Below are 17,002 nucleotides of genomic sequence, written 5' to 3'. Positions count from 1 at the left end.
AGTAGAACAGGGTTGGGATACTTGTACTGTTGCTGCATCTGCTGTTCTGGGAACTGAGCACATGAGTCGGCAGGGTGGCAATCTGAAGCTGTTGACAAATACCAAATTTTGTTAAAATTTTAAGTGTAAAAAAAAAACTTTGAATATAATTGCATTTACCGCATCCCTTAATTACAGGAAGAAACTTTTTTTACATGTGTAGATACTGGTAGTTTTGACTTTTCCATCTAGAAGTGTAATTTTTGATGCCAGGCATTTCCCTCAAGAATTCATTCATTCATTCTTAAATTTAAAAAAAAACCTGAATAGTGGCTCATGTGCATTGAATTAAATATTTTTAGGACTTTTACCAAAAAAATCTTTTAAAAATATTACGCATTTATATATAAAAAATTATAAAAATGCCAAATGGAATAGACATCTCTCACAAGGGAAAGAAATAAACAAATATACAGTAAGTACAGGCACAAGAAAATTATAAACCTAGTAATGAATTCACTTGATAACAGGTCAGTCTGGACCTGTCTAGAAACTTCTTGTGTACATTTATTCTGCAAGTCATCCGATTAGCCAAGTAGACTGGTTTTCTTTGTGTTCCGATATCTGTAACATCCCACACTTTTGCCAGTCGTTCTGTTCACTTCAGTGCAGAACATTCCTATTAGAATCTTAACAACTGCTGTCCTGCCAGCTGTTAGTAATTATTAAAATGATCACACTGACTGTCTTCATAAGTAGGTGAAATGGAAGCTTAGGTAAAATTTTGGCAGAAGACTTGTGGTGGTGGTGAGTTAGTTGAAGAATATAGAGAACTCCTAAATTCCTGAATACCATATGAGGTCATTTTCTTAAAATTTACCACCTATGCTAGATGCTGGACTTAGCAAAAGAGGGCCAGATCCTCAGCTGGTGTAAATCAGTATAGCTCCACTGAAGTCAGCATAGCTTTGCTAACTTTCACCAGCCAAGGGTCTGGCCCAATGTCTTCTGTGTACACAGACAGCCCATATTGACTTCCCTACAACCTATGTGCATCTGGCCTGAGTTGGAAGGACCACCTGAGAAGGTTTTTTCAATTTCAGCATCCATTCAGTCTTTGGATTCCCTGCTGAGACTTCCGTCAGGGTGGTAGCTTTGTGTGATGTGGACACTTGTTCAATAGATACTGGACTAAGAATACAAACTTACTTCATGCAGGTGGCCAAACAGTTGCTAGCACCAAGCCACATGATATTTGCAACCTCGAGCAGAAAGGCTGTGGGTCCCTTTACCAATCTCTTCAGCCATCCTCTAACCCCATAATTTTTCTTTTTGGGCTTGTCCCATATTATGTGGGGTCTGATCCAAAGCCCATTGAAGTCAGTGAAAAGACTTCCTCAATTAGATTTGGTTCAGGGCCATAAAGATATCATGCCTGGACAGCACAAGGTTTTTTTCTGGCTAGCAAGATATATAAACGTACAGGATGAATACAAAGAATCTTAAAAAATCTGGAACACCATAGCAACCCTTCTTTTAGCCTAACTGTTAAGCTTTGCTCAAATATTAAGGGATCCCATGAGCAAAGTTAGGCTGTTGTCTTCAGACCCTTTAAAGATTCCTTGACTTCAACCTGGGTGTTCATATACCCCTAGTGATCCAAGAAGAAAAAAACTCTCTCATTCCCTGCAACATATGATTTAAATTGGAAATTGTTTTTTTTTAAAAAGAACTTCTCCAGATATATATGTATAACTTTTGTTGACATTATTTAAGTGGAGAAAAAAGAATTGAGAGAGGGCCAGATTCTTCTGTCCTTGTTCACACACCACTCTGACTGCAGTGGGACTCACTCATGCATAAGAACTACAGAATTGCACTGTCTGTTTATTCTTTATTGCATCTTGTTGTTTAACATTTATATTGCAGTAGTACCTTCTATTTAACTCATGGGCGTTAAAAAAAAAAATTAAATTGACAGCAGTCTAGGATACGTATTGTTAACTTTGTCCATCGAGACTAGATTCCTATGTGGAAATCACTGAAACACCACATATGACCAGACATATCTATGTTAGATTAAGCTATTTATGGATATTAAATTCCCAGTGATTTTCTTTTGGGATTTTGGTGCCATGAAGAGTTCAGTCTCTAAACAAATGGACAATTTAGCTTACGAGGATTTAGGGAAAGTTTACACTTTTGTTTATGCAAATGCATGAAAATCAGGTTAATCTGTTTATACCACCAGCAGAATAAAAGGTTGTTACTGTGTATTTGTAACAGGTAGCAGAATGCTCTGGAAAGTTGTTTATTTTTCATTCTTCATTGCCGACTGCTGAAGCACCAGGGAAGCTAAAAAATAGAGATGACAAAAAACTGATCAATACGGATAAAGAGAAGGTATTTCCTATTTAGAGCTTACAAAGGATTGAGAAGAAAATTGTGGTGATTTTTGTTGTTAGGTTTCTTCAAAGAATGGGGTAAATTTCGATAACTGCATATTAATTACTTTTATAAAGTTTATTATGTTCCCATCATCCTGGGGCATGAGTACTATTTATCTAATTAACACACATTAATGTCAATCCTAAATCAACAACAAAGTAATACTGCCCTAAATCATAGAATCACAGAATATCAGGGTTGGAAGGGACCTCAGGAGGTCATCTAGTCCAACCCCCTGCTCAAAGCAGGACCAGTCCCCAACTAAATTATCCCAGCCAGGGCTTTGTCAAGCCTGACCTTAAAAACCTCTAAGGAAGGAGATTCCACCACCTCCCTAGGTAACCCATTCCAGTGCTTCACCACCCTCCCAGTGAAAAAGTTTTTCCTAATATACGACCTAAACCTCCCCCACTGCAACTTGAGACCATTACTCCTTGTTCTGTCATCTGCTACCACTGAGAACAGTCTAGCTCCATCCTCTTTGGAGTCACCTTTCAGGTAGTTGAAAGCAGTTATCAAATCCCCTCTACACCATAAATGAAGCCTGCACAAGAAAAAAGAAAAGCCATTCCCTTAACAAGAAATTTTGCTTACTGTTAACTCAGTGCTTTTTTTCCTCCAAAAACTTATGTTAAATCTCAGCATTTTGATGCAGTTTCCTAGAGCAAAGATGACCAGATAGTGGCTGGCATAGGTTTTAGGATCCCTGGCCTAGTTCTCTACCTTAAAAGTTGAACTTCAGTGCCATCTGTACCTGGCCTGGGCTGCTGCGTGACACCTCCTTTCTAAATGGCTGCGTGCGCACTGGGGTCTGAGGCATCACAAGTCCTAGCTTCCACAATTTGGTAGGCTCTGGGATTCAAAGGGTTCCATGCTCCATTGTGAGCCAGGCTTCCCAGCAACACAAAAGGAATGTGCTTAGTATTAGGCTCCAGGTTCATTTTTTCATTTATGAGACAGGCAAGGAAGGGGCATCGTTTCAGTCGTCTTGGCCCAAAAAAAGGGCATCAAGAAGCAGAGGAATGAAGACACCTTGCCTGAGACACCTTGCCTGCTTCTTGTACCCTCCTATAACCAGACCACAGTCATGCTCCCCTTTCACAGTGATATATGCATCTCCATCCAACTGCGTATCCTTTCCATTCCCAACCCATCCAACTCTCTCACAGTTCCCCACTTTCCAACAAACCCTAGTCTCTACACGAGTTTTTGTTGTGGCACCAGATACTGTTGCAAAACTGCCCCTGTGCTGGTTAGTATGGATCATCTCTCTCCATTTGTGAGCAGGACCTACATTTAGCTAAAAATCGACAGCCGAATTCTGCTCTGCTACATGCATGCAGCTGCCACTGACTTCAGTGGGAGATGGGTGTCTGAGGGCTAAATTGGGCTCTCAAGCAGTTAGTTTAATTGCATTAGCTGTGTCATTTTTAATTTTTCGAGTAGATGGTTGAATTTTGACATATTATCAACAATATCTTAGGTGATGTCCAAAGAGGAAATTACCATGACTTTTTTTTTTTTTTTTTTTTAATTCTCTGCAGATACTTTTCCAGCCACAGGTGAATTTTTATGAGTCCCTGGCCAGAGATTGTGTGGCTAATGGCTGCTGTGTGAATCTGTTCCTCTTCCCAAACCAGTATGTGGATGTAGCCTCCATGGGTCTTGTCACAATGTACACTGGAGGAACTCTTTACAAATACAACAATTTTCAGGTAAGTGCTAACAAATTCCCTATCTGTCAGATTAGTTGCTAGGAATTTACTGTTTTCTTTCCATTATAAAGGAATATTTAGTCTAGTCTAGCATAAAAAATGAGTGAAGCTGAGGAGAGCTTGTGTGTGTCCACTAGTGGGCAGAATGCAAAACTTGGAAATGACCAGTCAAGCTCAAGTTAGACTTTCAAAAACATGTTCAGTCTCTGAAATGAGCTGGTTAGTATCTTAAAATGAACCCTGCTTACTTAAATACATTGACATTTGAATGCATTGACTTCTGAGAAGGTACAGCAATTATTGTTGAACATCACAAATGGAAATGCTTATGTCCAAAAGGAAATGAACATTCTTTGGAGAAAAATGAGAATCTAATCATTTACTCAAAAAGTTGTGGGTGTTTCCCAGCCATGACAAGACCAACATGCTCAGGATTCATATCTTTCCAGTAAAGCAGTTTATAGGGTGAAATTCATCCCAATGTAGAGGGGTCCCATATTTGAGAATTTCTGTAGGCAAAAGGGGATTTTCTCTGTGCTCAAAACTGATCTGCACGTGCATTTTCTTGCTGACCAAGCAAGAAACGCACACAATGCACACAGTCCTGGCTGGGGCCTTAAAATCCATCCTCCAGGCACCCATCTGCCAGGAAGGTAATGTCAGTGCAGCAGCTCAGTAGTAGTCAATGGAATGCACCCTGACTCACAGGGTGATCCCTTTTGGGAGTAGAGGAATTCTAAACATCCAGGATTGTAGGAATGTTTACTGTTGAATTGGATTATTCTTGCACATCCTCATATCTGTTCAAAGGGACATGCAGAATACTGCAGCTGGCTCATGTTTAAAGACTACAAGTAAAGAGGAGGATGTTTTACATACACATCCATTTAAAAACATAAACTGTTTTAAAGACTATGTGGCATTTTTTGCTGTTTGCTGCCATCCAGTGGTGGATGTCAGCTTTGGTTTTGATTTGTGTTTTTAGGTACATTCTGATGGTCCCCAATTCCTGAGTGACCTCAGGAAGGACATAGAAAAAAGAACAGGATTTGATGCAATCATGAGGGTTCGCACAAGTACAGGTAACAGTACCCTTTGGAATGAGAATTAACTTGAGTGAACGTTTCAGTTTTATGCCACCACATTCATAGTTTCCTGGAGAAGAGAATTGTTGAGCACTAACAAATCATATTATTTTAAATAATAGCATGTTGGAAATTTTGTACATGTTGTTGTTTCTACGATGCCTCGTATTATTTTACACCTTCAGGGCACTTTGCTAGAAATAGAGGTTGAGGGTCTACCTGCAAAAAATGTACATGCCTTTACATTTGAATATGCAGAGTTCTGCTTGTGCATGAAATTAATCCGCACATACAAATACAGATTCTGCTCACATTACACACACCTCAGGAGCTTGGTTTTTATGTAAACCACTTCTGTCAACCGTTGTGCACCCACTTGTTCCCAGGTTTTGTAAAATCCTCTGTTGTAGTGAAAACCTGTTTTTCCAAACTACTATTCTTCCTACAAATGGAGGTATTCCAGGACCAGCTTTAAATAGAGCAGGTGTCCAGAGGGGCACAAACTCTTCTGTGGATGTTGCAGCCCAGCACCAACTCTGCAACAGTCCTTCCTTTGCTCTGGCTCAGCTGCCAGATGGGGAGAGAGTCTTCTGAAACCAGACATGGCGGCCTACCAGAGTACCTGGGGCCTCCCAGATATTGAGGTCGCTCTGTAGTTCCACTCTCATCCTGCAAAGCATATTGAACATCAATGAATAATGGGTCACAAAGCCACATTGCTTTAAAAAAAATTACAAATACAAAAATAATTTTCTTTGATTTGTTATCTGACTCCAGGTTTCAGGGCCACTGACTTCTTTGGTGCCATTTACATGAACAACACCACAGATGTAGAGATGGCAGCAGTAGACTGTGACAAAGCGATAACAGTGGAGTTCAAGCATGATGACAAACTGAATGAAGACAGTGGAGCCTTAATTCAGGTGACAAACGTTATATCTGTGTCATTCCGTTAGATAATGTGCCAGATTTATTTTTCAGTAATAATAAAATACCTCCCACTCATGGGGTGGATGTAGAGTATTGACTTGAGTCAGGCATAATTTAGACAAACTCAGTGCAGTCTTGCCAGTGCCGTTCTGCCAGTTAAGGTTCAGAAGCATGTTTTAATGGACAACAAAGTAGCAGTAATGCTATTCCTATACACCTTAAGTAGAAAAGGTCGAATCTGGCCATAAGTGATTGGCCTAAGGTCATTCAAGTAGTCTATGGCAAACCCACATCTGAGTCCTAGACCTCTGCTGTAGCCACCATCTGCATGTAAGTATGACTCCCATTAGGAGACTACGGTCTTTCAGTCAGAATCACAGCCACCTGGCATGTTGTTGCAGAACACCATAATTGGTTGGCCCATAAAGCTCAAAGTTCTTGTAGCCATCTGTCAAGTCATTTCCTCAACATGAGGCCAGGGAATTAAGTTCCCCATAAACTTCTGCCAGTGCACCATCCATGGACTCTTAGCAAACACTTCCCAACATGTCAGCTTGCCTAGTAGTTGTGGTGGGCACGAATGAGGACTCAGTTGAAACTTCTAAAATACATTTCATGTTTGACTCCAAAGGGGTGAATCTCAGGGTATGAACTCATTGCTGTGCCAACACTCTGCTCAGTTCTACATTTGTTTCTCATTTTAATATTAAGAGGTAAATGTTTCCATAGGTTCAGATTTCTTTGTTTAAAAGCTTGGTTTTTAATTATAAAAACAATTATGAACATTATTTTAAAATTGTTTTTTAATTATAAAATAACTTCAGGATTTTTTTAAATATTTGTCATCCTTTAAAGAAATCCTTACAGAAATAAACTACACCTGGACTAGGAGAGTATCATCTCCCAAACTTGATTTAAAATAAATTATGTGGAAACATTATTATAAATCAGCAACTATTTGTAAACACATACAAACATTGGGTCAACTTCACTCAAGAAATGGAGTTTCTTTGTTATTTCTCCATTGGCAAGGGCAGGGCTTGGTCCTACTTTTTCCCTAGAGAAGAAGCTCAGAGCGCCTCTCCAGTGCCTGGGATCCCCCGGTAGCCATAAGCATTGGGCATCCACATGGAAACCTTCTGCCCAAGCTTCCAACTGCCTGCATCGCAACTCCCTATGTTGGAACCATGTTTACCAGGGACTCTGCCCACTAGGAAATTGCATATAATGCCCCCTCTCTTGCTAGAGTGGTTCTACAGCACAGAGGTGGAAGTTGTACAAGGTTGTACTGCAAGTTGGGTTGGGGGTTTTTTGTCATGTGTCTGTGTGTGTAGTCTACGCCTCCTGTTCAACCCCATCACTTTGCAAGACCGTGCCTGACCTAGTCTCAGAGGAGCCCTGTGGAGCCTCCCATGACAGAAGGCCCGTCAGATTGGGGGTAATTGGGAAGCATGTTCTGGAGATGTAGGACTTCCTGCCTGCCTGGAACCGCAGGCATTCATGGAAGTGGAAGGGGAGGATGGGGATCCTTGTCAGGAGCCAATGGATGCACATCTAACGCATATGAAATTGAATAGTTGTGAGCGCTCTGCTAGCCAAGGCTGATGCCATTGCTGCTTATGCTTTAGCACTAAAGTTAATATCTGTTCCCAATAATCTATCAATGGGGGTATTCTTGGAAGTTTAGATTTAAAAGCTGATTAGGGTTCAGAATTTTCTGCCTTTAAATTTATTGGCGATGCTTGTGATACATCCATCTAAGGAATGTAACTATCCCTCGGTGTTATCAATGAGAAATTGTCATCAATTATTATAGCTGCTTTTTCGTGACTTCTCTTTTTAACCCCCCAGAAAATGTGATCGCTTATGATCTTCAAAGCTAAACCACAAAATTACCTAAACTGTTATTTTTGCGGTTTTCCTTTTGTCATGCTCCTAGAAACATAATGTATGACTCAGTAGTTAATCCTTGGGTAAATACAGTTCTATAAAACATAACAGGCCTTGTGTGAAGTAATTTCCTAGGGCCATGGTACAATATTGACACTGGATGTACATTCCTTGTAGACTTTAATTTTACATCTCCATTTCAAATGGGAGCTGTTCATAAAGGGTCTGGTCCAAGCACACTGAAGTCAATGCAGTCTTTCCATTTACTTTAGTGAGCTTTGGATTAGGCCCATAAAGAACAAAACAATGAGAGTTTCATTCATATTGGTGCATTGTGAAAAGCATTACAAGGTACAATATCCTGATTAATACGATGCAGGAAACGTGTTTGCCAAAAAAAGAAATCCTGTTCTCAGTTCCTTTCTTATTCCATACCAGTTCCCCTAAATACTAGCACCATATTTAAACAAAATAGAATCAGATTCCAATGCAGTAAATCAGAATGATAAAAAGCACTCAAGTGTTAGAGAACAGCTTAACTTTTTGAGATTGTCTTATTAATCTTTTCCTCATATTCTTTTCCTTCCTCCCCTTTTTTTTATCATGTGGTGACAGCAATAATGTGATGTGTCGAATAGTTGTCAGATAGCTTCTGCCTATTTTGTGGCATGTATTCATTTACAGTTACTTGCTGAAATGTTTTCTTCAATAAAGTTTTTCAAAAATTAAACAGTTAAAACCTTGTGACTTTCTAAAACAAAGTTGCTGCCAGTTCTTGCTGTTTTCCAGTGATGTCATCTGTCCGTGGCGCCATGAGAGCAGCAAGCTTTTTAATCACTCCTGTTGTTGTGTAAATTTTAAGATTAGTTGCTTCTCTGATGGGTTTACACATCAGTGTATTTACATTATGAATGTTGAGGAAATTGCTCCTAAAGCTCATTAACATCTGATGAATGTTGCTAGTCCCGCCTCGCATAAAGCATCTATTATTGCTGTCTTATGTTGAAAGTGCAGAAGACCAGTCGATGGTGGGTTTTTTTGTTTTATACTAAAATAAAGTTAACTGTGGTGAAAACTAGAACTTCTCTTATCATTGCAGTGTGCTGTACTTTACACTTCGATAAGTGGGCAAAGACGACTCCGCGTACACAATATTGGCTTAAACTGTAGTTCCCAGTTAACAGATCTCTACAAGAGTTGTGAAACTGATGCACTTATAAACTTCTTTGCTAAATCAGGTACATTTATGAACTGCCACTTATTTTTGTTTTAGAAAAAAATATATACATATGGAGCATGATTCTCCTTTAATTTAGACTAGTGCAAATCTGGAGTTACACCAGTGTACAACAGAGAAGAGGTTCAGGACCATATATTTTCTAAGCAGCAGACACAGCTTTTTGTATCTGGAATATACTTAGACAAAGTTCTTAAATATTGCTGAGTTATTTGTAAGTTAGGCAGCTGAAACAGATAGTGACTTAAAATAGCTGCAGAAATAATTTTACTTACTTTCTTTAATATTATATGCAGGTTAAATATGGGCCTCTGAAACAAAGTTTTTTATATATAATTAACTTTAGGATGATCTTTTCTTTATTCTGTAATGGTAGCTTTCAAAGCCATTCTAAGCCAGCCCTTGAAGACAATCAGAGAGATCCTGGTGAGTCAGACTGCTCGTATGTTGGCATGTTACAGAAAGAATTGTGCCAGCCCATCTGCAGTAAGCCAGGTAAGATGCAGTCCAAGGAAAATGCTCTGTATCGGAGCTTGAACCTGAGATAAATACCTTTGCAACATTGCAAAAGCAGTGATGCCACAAATTAAAATTTCAGAGTAAGGTTTAACTTCCTTTCATTCTCCATAGGGAGTTTTTTCTCTTTATTCCCCCCCCCTTTTTTTTTTTTTTTTAAAGAAAAGCAGTGATTGGTTACATTTGAAGTGATGGGCTTTAAGTAAGAGTTCTGAAAGTGCATGGTATTTCTCATTATCAGATATTTGACTTATTACAACAATCTGTAACCCACTAACCCCTCTTTTTGTCCTATGACTACAAGGGTGTTAACAGGCCACTTCACCTTGAATGCTCCCTTAGAATATGTGCAAACTGCTTATGCTAAACTAACTGTTTGACCTTGTATTTAGCTGTGACACATGAAGTACCTTTCCCAGACCTGAAGAACAGCTCTGTGTAGCTCAAAAGCCTGTATTTAGCAAATGGTGTAATGCTAACCACAGAGCAATATGTAGGTGAGGAGGGCAGTTTGAATTCCCTAGCTTGGAAGTTCTTTAATGTTGCCAGCCAAGGAGCAGCTAGTCTAAAAAGGGCTTTCCCCGGCTTTCCCCAAAACCTTATACTGATAAAACACTGATGACACACTGCTTGTTTGTAGTTGCCAGCAGGGTTTTAGTACCAGTGCAGTAATCAACCACACTCTGGAGTTGAATCCAGGTTGAATGAAAAGCTACTTTAACTTGTAAAGAGAAGGGTCATACTTTTCACAATACTGTGTGGTGATCTACTCTGAAGGTAAAGTAGAATCATAGGACTGGAAGGGGCCTCGAGAGGTCTAGTCCAGTCCCCTGCACTCATGGCAGGACTAAGTATTATCTAGAACATCCCTGACAGGTGTTTATCTAACTTGCTCTTAAAAATCTACAATGATGTCGATTCCACAATCTCCCTAGGCAATTTATTCCAGTGCTTAACCACCCTGACAGGAAATTTTTCCTAATGTCCCACCTAAACCTCCCATGCTGCAATTTAAGCCCCTTGCTTCTTGTCCTATCCTAGAGGTTAAGAAGAACAATTCTTCTCCCTCCTCCTCCTAACAACCTTTTATGTACTTGAAAACTGTTATGTCCCCTCTCAGTCCTCTCTTTTCCATACTAAACAAACCCATTTTTTTCAATCTTCCCTCAGAGGTCATGTTTGCTAGACCTTTAATCATTTTTGTTGCTCTTCTCTGGACTTTCTCCAGTTTGTCCACATTTTTCCTGAAATGTGGTGCCCAGAACTGGACACAATACTCCAGTTGAGGCCTAATCAGTAGTGATTAGACAGGACATGTGAGGCAGTTTGTCTGCTTTAAATGCTTTTTCTGTATATAGTAGATTCAGGATATCTATGCCTCTACAGCGTGGTCCAGTGGAGAAGGCTCAGAACTGGGGATTTGAGACCTGGGCTCTGTTCCTGGTTCCCCCATTGGCCTGCTGGGTGACCTTAGGCAAGTCACTTAATAGTTCTGTGCCTCAGTTTTCCCATCTAAAACTGGGTGTTATATTATATTTCATTGCAGAGTTACATAATTAACATATCTTTGTTTTCTTCCTTGAGGTGGAACCTATCAATTTAACTGACTGCTGATTACACTCAGTAATAAGATTATAACTGTTGCTTTATTTAAAGCATTTATTCAGGTTAAGTCACTCCGTGCCCATTTATACATTAAGAATGTTTGTAACCACAGTGGCATTTTAAATGTTTTAAACTGATTTACAAGAGGCTGATGTTTTATTCCGAGCATCACATTTTCATACAAGTACACCAAATACTGCATTCTGTGACCAAGTGTACATTAGAATAACATCCTGCTCTCGTTACCCACTCACCTTCCAACTTGTTTATGATTAATGTAATATTGGTCTACATCCTTCACTTAGAAAATTGGGTTGGGGCGGGGAGCTGAAGTAACTTCTCCTGCATTTTATTAGTGCTTAATTAACGATTCCAAATATATTTCATAATTGACTTATCTTAAAAATAAATGGTAAGATAGTATATTTAGAAGCAGCTTATAAATCCAATAGTAGACTGAGTATATTAAATAACAAGAACTTTGTCTTTCAGCTTATCCTTCCTGATGCGATGAAGGTGCTACCGGTTTATATTAATTGTTTATTAAAAAGTTGCGTGCTAGTTGGCAGACCAGAAATTCCAACTGATGAAAGAGCTTATCATAGGCAGTTGGTCATGTCTATGGATGTTGCTGACACCCAGTTGTTTTTCTATCCACAGCTTCTGCCAATTGTAAGTATACATTAGCAGTGAATCTTTTCTAGTGGGGAAACGCTATTTTTACAGGTTTTTCAGTAGAAGTGATAAGTGGCTCAGACATGTAGAAGGTTCTTTACATATTGAGTGATTCCATGTTGTAGAGGTACTTTCTTGCTTTTGTGTAGTCTTCCGCTGATCAAGCAGATTGTCTGAAATTTCAATCAGACGAAAATGACTTGAGAAAGTTACTGACCAGAAGAAATAACTACATGGCATTGAGGACAGTGAGACAGCAGTTTATAGCTGTCTGTATATGCACGGATACAGTCACTTTGACCCAAATGTTTAGATAGTTTGCTAAAGAGTAGATGCTCTTACTCTGCTCAATAGTGTGTTAATAAGCTCAATAGATAGTTTCCTTCATGCTGTTTTTGTTCTAAATGTCAGTATTAAAGGATGCTAACATTGTTGATTAACAGCTTTATTGGAATTTTAAAAAAATCCTGAATTAGGGGTAGTGAAAGATGACTATCGTTCCACTTATGCTCAGGACAGGTAGTTCTGTCTTTCAGAAAGAATTATTATGAAGGGTAGCTCAGTGGCTTAATAGAAAATAACTACAGTAACAATTTAAAGAAGTTTTTTCTCTTTTCACTTTGTTCACTTCGTGAATCTGAAAGCACTTTGTATAGTCAGTTTCACTGTGTCACCTCAATAGAAAGTCAGTCACTGTTCCCCTTTTGTGTCCTTCAAACAGCACGAGGAGAGAATCTCTTTTTAAAGATGCATTTCAAAACCATAAGAATAGGCAGGAGATTCAGGGGTAGATAGTACAGCTTCTAAACTGAAATTGACTAGATTATGTTTATGTAAAGGGTAGCTCTACTCTGAAAAGTGGCTGTATTAAAAAAGGTAACTTCTTACCCAGCAGATTCACTCCCTGTGTGTATTCAAAGTAGTGCCTGCTTGCGTCAGTGATAACAGTAAGTTTTCACCACTGTTAGCCCTGCAGAGGCAGTACAGCTATGAGAGAGTGAGCTGGGTACTTTCCTTGCTTTCAGATCATTCACAGGATTGTTAACTAAATTCCAGTCAGAACTGTGCAACCCAATTGTCTGTGTTTAGACAGTCAGTTACACTAAGGTGCATCAGTGTAGTACAGGTATAATTTAGCAAACCCTTTGGCCTGCAGAATCTCATGGGAGGTGATGTGTGAGCTAGAAAGAACACAGCCTGACTTCAAAAACTTACAAATTGAGCAAATTTGGAAAGGAGTAATTGAGATGTAATAAATGTGTTATGACCCTAAAATGCCATTTTTACATAGTTACTTTTTCAGAGTGTAACTCCCCATTAGCAATAGAACTTGACGCTTCTTTATATGACATTTAGCTACACTAAAGAAAAAAAGACTAACTGAATTCACTACTTTTTTGCCCTTGTCCTGCAGCACACTATGGATATAAAGAGTGATGCTTTCCCCACTGCTGTCCGTTGCTCAGAGGAACGTCTGTCTGAAGGAGGGGTATTCTTCTTGGCAAATGGGCTAAATATGTTCTTGTGGCTGGGAGTCAGCGCCCCACCAGAGCTTATTCAAGGGATCTTTAACGTGCCATCCTTTGCACATATCGGCACAGAGGCTGTGAGTATATTGTGGGGGAGTTGGGACTGGGCTGCAGAAAATGTGATTTCTATATAAATGGGAAGCCAATCTGTTTGGAAATTTAATTTCCAAATAAATAAGTGGTCCAATAGTTACACCACTAAGGCCATAACTTTGGATTGAAAGAAGAGCGTAGGTAGTTTAAGAGTCTCTCTTTCTGTGCTGGTCACCCATTGAGGGTACAGAGACAATACTATGTGATTTAGGTGACCAGCAATCCAACAGGAATAGCAGCCACTGGACAGTTCACAAAGGGCTGAAAATGAGCAAATACTTCTGAATAATTAATACATTTGATGAAATGGTCTTAATTGATTTCTAACCAAATCAGTGATTAAGGCTCTAATTCAGGTGCTTTGGATTGCATTGTCTTATGGGCACCCAGTGGCCCTAAACTAGGCAGATCTATTCCCCAGAGGATCCCCTTATATAACGAAGCCTTGGATGATGTAGTCCAGCCAGAGTAGCTCCTACATTACTACCCCCTCCCCCCAGGGGTACTAGCATGGGGGTGCGGCTGGGCAAAGGGCTCCCTTGTGCCTCACTGATCCCTGACAGCTGTAATAGCCCCTCGTGACTAGCCCTTGGCAGCCAATGCAGGTTAGAGCACCGTTTAGGCTTCTCTAACCTGCTGGATGACCGTGACCAACTCAACACACCGCGATCAAAGGAGCACAGAAGACCACTTTCTTTCACTACCCTCTCAACTCAGCTGAGGATCTGCCCCCAAATTCATAATCGTATTAGTAATGAGTAGTTAAGCCAGCTTAGCCTTTAAGTTGCCTTATAAGGACACCATAACACAGAATGCTAGATTTGCAAGGGTCAACACAAATCTGCAACTTCAAGTACTAGTTCACAGTCCAACTGCTTTGCACAGTGTTACTGGAGAAAAGGTACCACAAATCAGCTTCAGAATTTTCCACAAAGCCCAATTATTTGTCTGTCTAGCATGGAGTCGTTTTTTCCCTTTTGAGGAGATTGTGATGGTGGGGCAGGAGCATGGATTTTAGCAAGTGGGCTACTGCCTGGGGAGTGACTGCCATTCCACCACACTGCTGCTGCATAAATTCAGATCTAGTTGGCCCTCTTCCAGGCATCCCCCCAAAACCTCTTTTGCAGAAACTACTTCAGAGCTGGTGCAGGTCCTTCCAGTAGCCACAGGGCAAAGTGGTCATTGCATTACTACCGCACCTGCTGTGCTTGTGCAGTTTTACTACTGGTGTTTAGTGGTAGAAAGCTCTGCTCAGAACCTCAACTTTTGCATGACTTTACCCTGAGAAAAAATGCTATATGTTTGTTCATGGTGATAATGGAGAGTACATTTCCCTTTCATTCTAATGGATGGTAATAGATCCATACAGTGGATGGAATTATTTTTGAAATTGCCTGCACCAAAACCCTATCATATTGATTAAGCATAGTGAGGCAAAGTTAAGGCAACAGTGGAAAAACCTTAGCTCTGAACTTCTTCCCTCTTGTGACAACGCTATGTTCAACTTTGAAGTCATTCTTTTTCATGTAACTGCTATGGGTTGGGTATTAACCAACCTCCTGTTGGTTTTCCCATTGGAAAACTGATATTTCATTGAAGGCATACAGTTATTCATCTGTTTATATCCGGCCATTGGTACATCTTCCTGTTTGAAATGGGAACTGGTTACACCTTTCACAATCTGCCAGTATAATTTTGTGGGGTCTTGGACAGCCTCTTCTACACAGCCCTCAGTGTTTAGTCACTAATGTTAGCATTGACTCTACTAATGGTAGGTGTGTATAGCCATGTAACCATTTCATCACCTCTTCCTTCTGTTATTAGACACTACTCCCTGAAGTGGACAACCCCTATTCTAAGAAGCTCAGATCAATAATGGATTACATCCAGAGCACCAGACCTTACTCCATGAAGGTAGGAGAGAAAATGAGAATGACTTGATTTTACTTGAAAAAACTAATTCCTCTTCTCCTAAAGAATATTTGTGCAATGCTGGCTTTGACTGGAAATTTGTAGCAAAGGGACCCCTGTTCAGAAACCCTTATTGCTGCATGGGGTTTTGACGTCAGCAGGTTCTGTATCAGTGGAAAGGCCTACCCCTATTCAGCTTTTTTTTTTCTTGCTGGATGAGAAATTGTAGCTATCTCCCAAAGGGCTGGGTTAACTCTGCTCCTATTTAAATCAATAGTAAAACTGCCAGGGACTTCAGGGGAAGCAAAGTAAGGCAAATACTGCACGCTTCTGAAAATGTAGTAAAAGCTTTAAGGCACATAGCACAGTTCACATGCAGTAATTAAATCAGGGTGGTGGTTTATCATGGGCTTGCTTTTGAATTGAACACATGCTGATTATTTAGGGCAAGATTTTCAAAGACAGGTGCTTAAGCTGTTCCAAAATAATCACACATGCACCCAGAGTATCTGCAGTACTGTCATACCCAGACAACTAGTCACCATGAGGGTTCTGCTTTGTTAGCATGGGTATGTCTACATGAGCTTCAGCATAGACACAGTACAGATGTAACCAACTGATCTAGCTAGCTCCCAATTAGCAGGGAAGATGTAGCAGTATGGGCTCCCTTCTGTGCTTGTGCTGCTGTGTCCTCACTGCTATTTTTAGCTAGCTCGATCAGTTACCATGTGTACATCTCCATGAGTTACACACCCTGTGGAAGTGAAGTAGTATACTTGGCAGTGCTCAGCTAATTTGTGTGTAAAGCAAAGCAAACCCTTGCTGTATCCTGAATAATCAGTATTTCTCATTCCAGCTGCTAATAGCAAAGCAACGAGAACAGGCAGAAATGCTTTTCCGACAATACCTGGTGGAAGACAAAAGTCTTTACGGAGGAGCTTCTTATGTTGATTTCCTATGCTGTGTCCATAAAGAGATCTGTCAGTTGCTCAACTAAAGGAAGCTTGACATACCAATGCAAGGAATATCTGCTGAAGTATGAGAGACCTTCCATTTGGTGACTAACTCCAAATGGTGCTTAACTAAGCTTTTCCTATGCTATTTTTGTACAGTTTCTAACTTCACATATTAGCGCTTATTTTCAGAATATCTAGTTTACCTATTAATATGTAGGAAATTCTGCACTCAGGTATAAATCTTTTGGGAGGGGCTTTAAAGAGTGGCTGTTTCTAATTGACAGATGAAAGCATATTTCCTGAATATAATTCACAGAACATGCCATTGTCCTCAGTTACCTACTCTGTTCTTTTTTTTGCTATTCATATAAAGTGTACTATAATTGAGGAAAAAACTAGTTTTACATTTTGATGTTTAATCAGGTCTCTTAAA

General features: G+C 39.8%; 1 protein-coding gene across 2 annotated transcripts in view; it reads left to right on the top strand.

The window, feature by feature from the left end:
• SEC24D (SEC24 homolog D, COPII coat complex component) overlaps positions 1-16,638 on the top strand; it is a 93,842-nt gene extending 77,204 nt beyond the window's left edge. For both annotated transcript variants that reach the window (XM_074950797.1, XM_074950798.1), the window contains 10 exons: positions 2,266-2,382; positions 3,972-4,142; positions 5,128-5,224; positions 6,005-6,150; positions 9,147-9,285; positions 9,661-9,779; positions 11,898-12,077; positions 13,495-13,686; positions 15,527-15,616; positions 16,470-16,638. In XM_074950797.1, coding sequence (XP_074806898.1) covers positions 2,266-2,382; positions 3,972-4,142; positions 5,128-5,224; positions 6,005-6,150; positions 9,147-9,285; positions 9,661-9,779; positions 11,898-12,077; positions 13,495-13,686; positions 15,527-15,616; positions 16,470-16,610 — 1,392 coding nt within the window. In that variant the 3' untranslated portion in view covers positions 16,611-16,638. The remainder of the gene's footprint in view (positions 1-2,265; positions 2,383-3,971; positions 4,143-5,127; positions 5,225-6,004; positions 6,151-9,146; positions 9,286-9,660; positions 9,780-11,897; positions 12,078-13,494; positions 13,687-15,526; positions 15,617-16,469) is intronic.
• The last annotated feature ends 364 nt before the right edge of the window (positions 16,639-17,002 follow it).

This window comes from Natator depressus, chromosome 4, assembly GCF_965152275.1.
Source record: "Natator depressus isolate rNatDep1 chromosome 4, rNatDep2.hap1, whole genome shotgun sequence".
Taxonomy (NCBI): Eukaryota; Metazoa; Chordata; order Testudines; family Cheloniidae; genus Natator; species Natator depressus.
The sequence above is the reverse complement of the archived record's forward strand: the minus strand, read 5'-3'. Positions and strand labels throughout refer to the sequence as shown.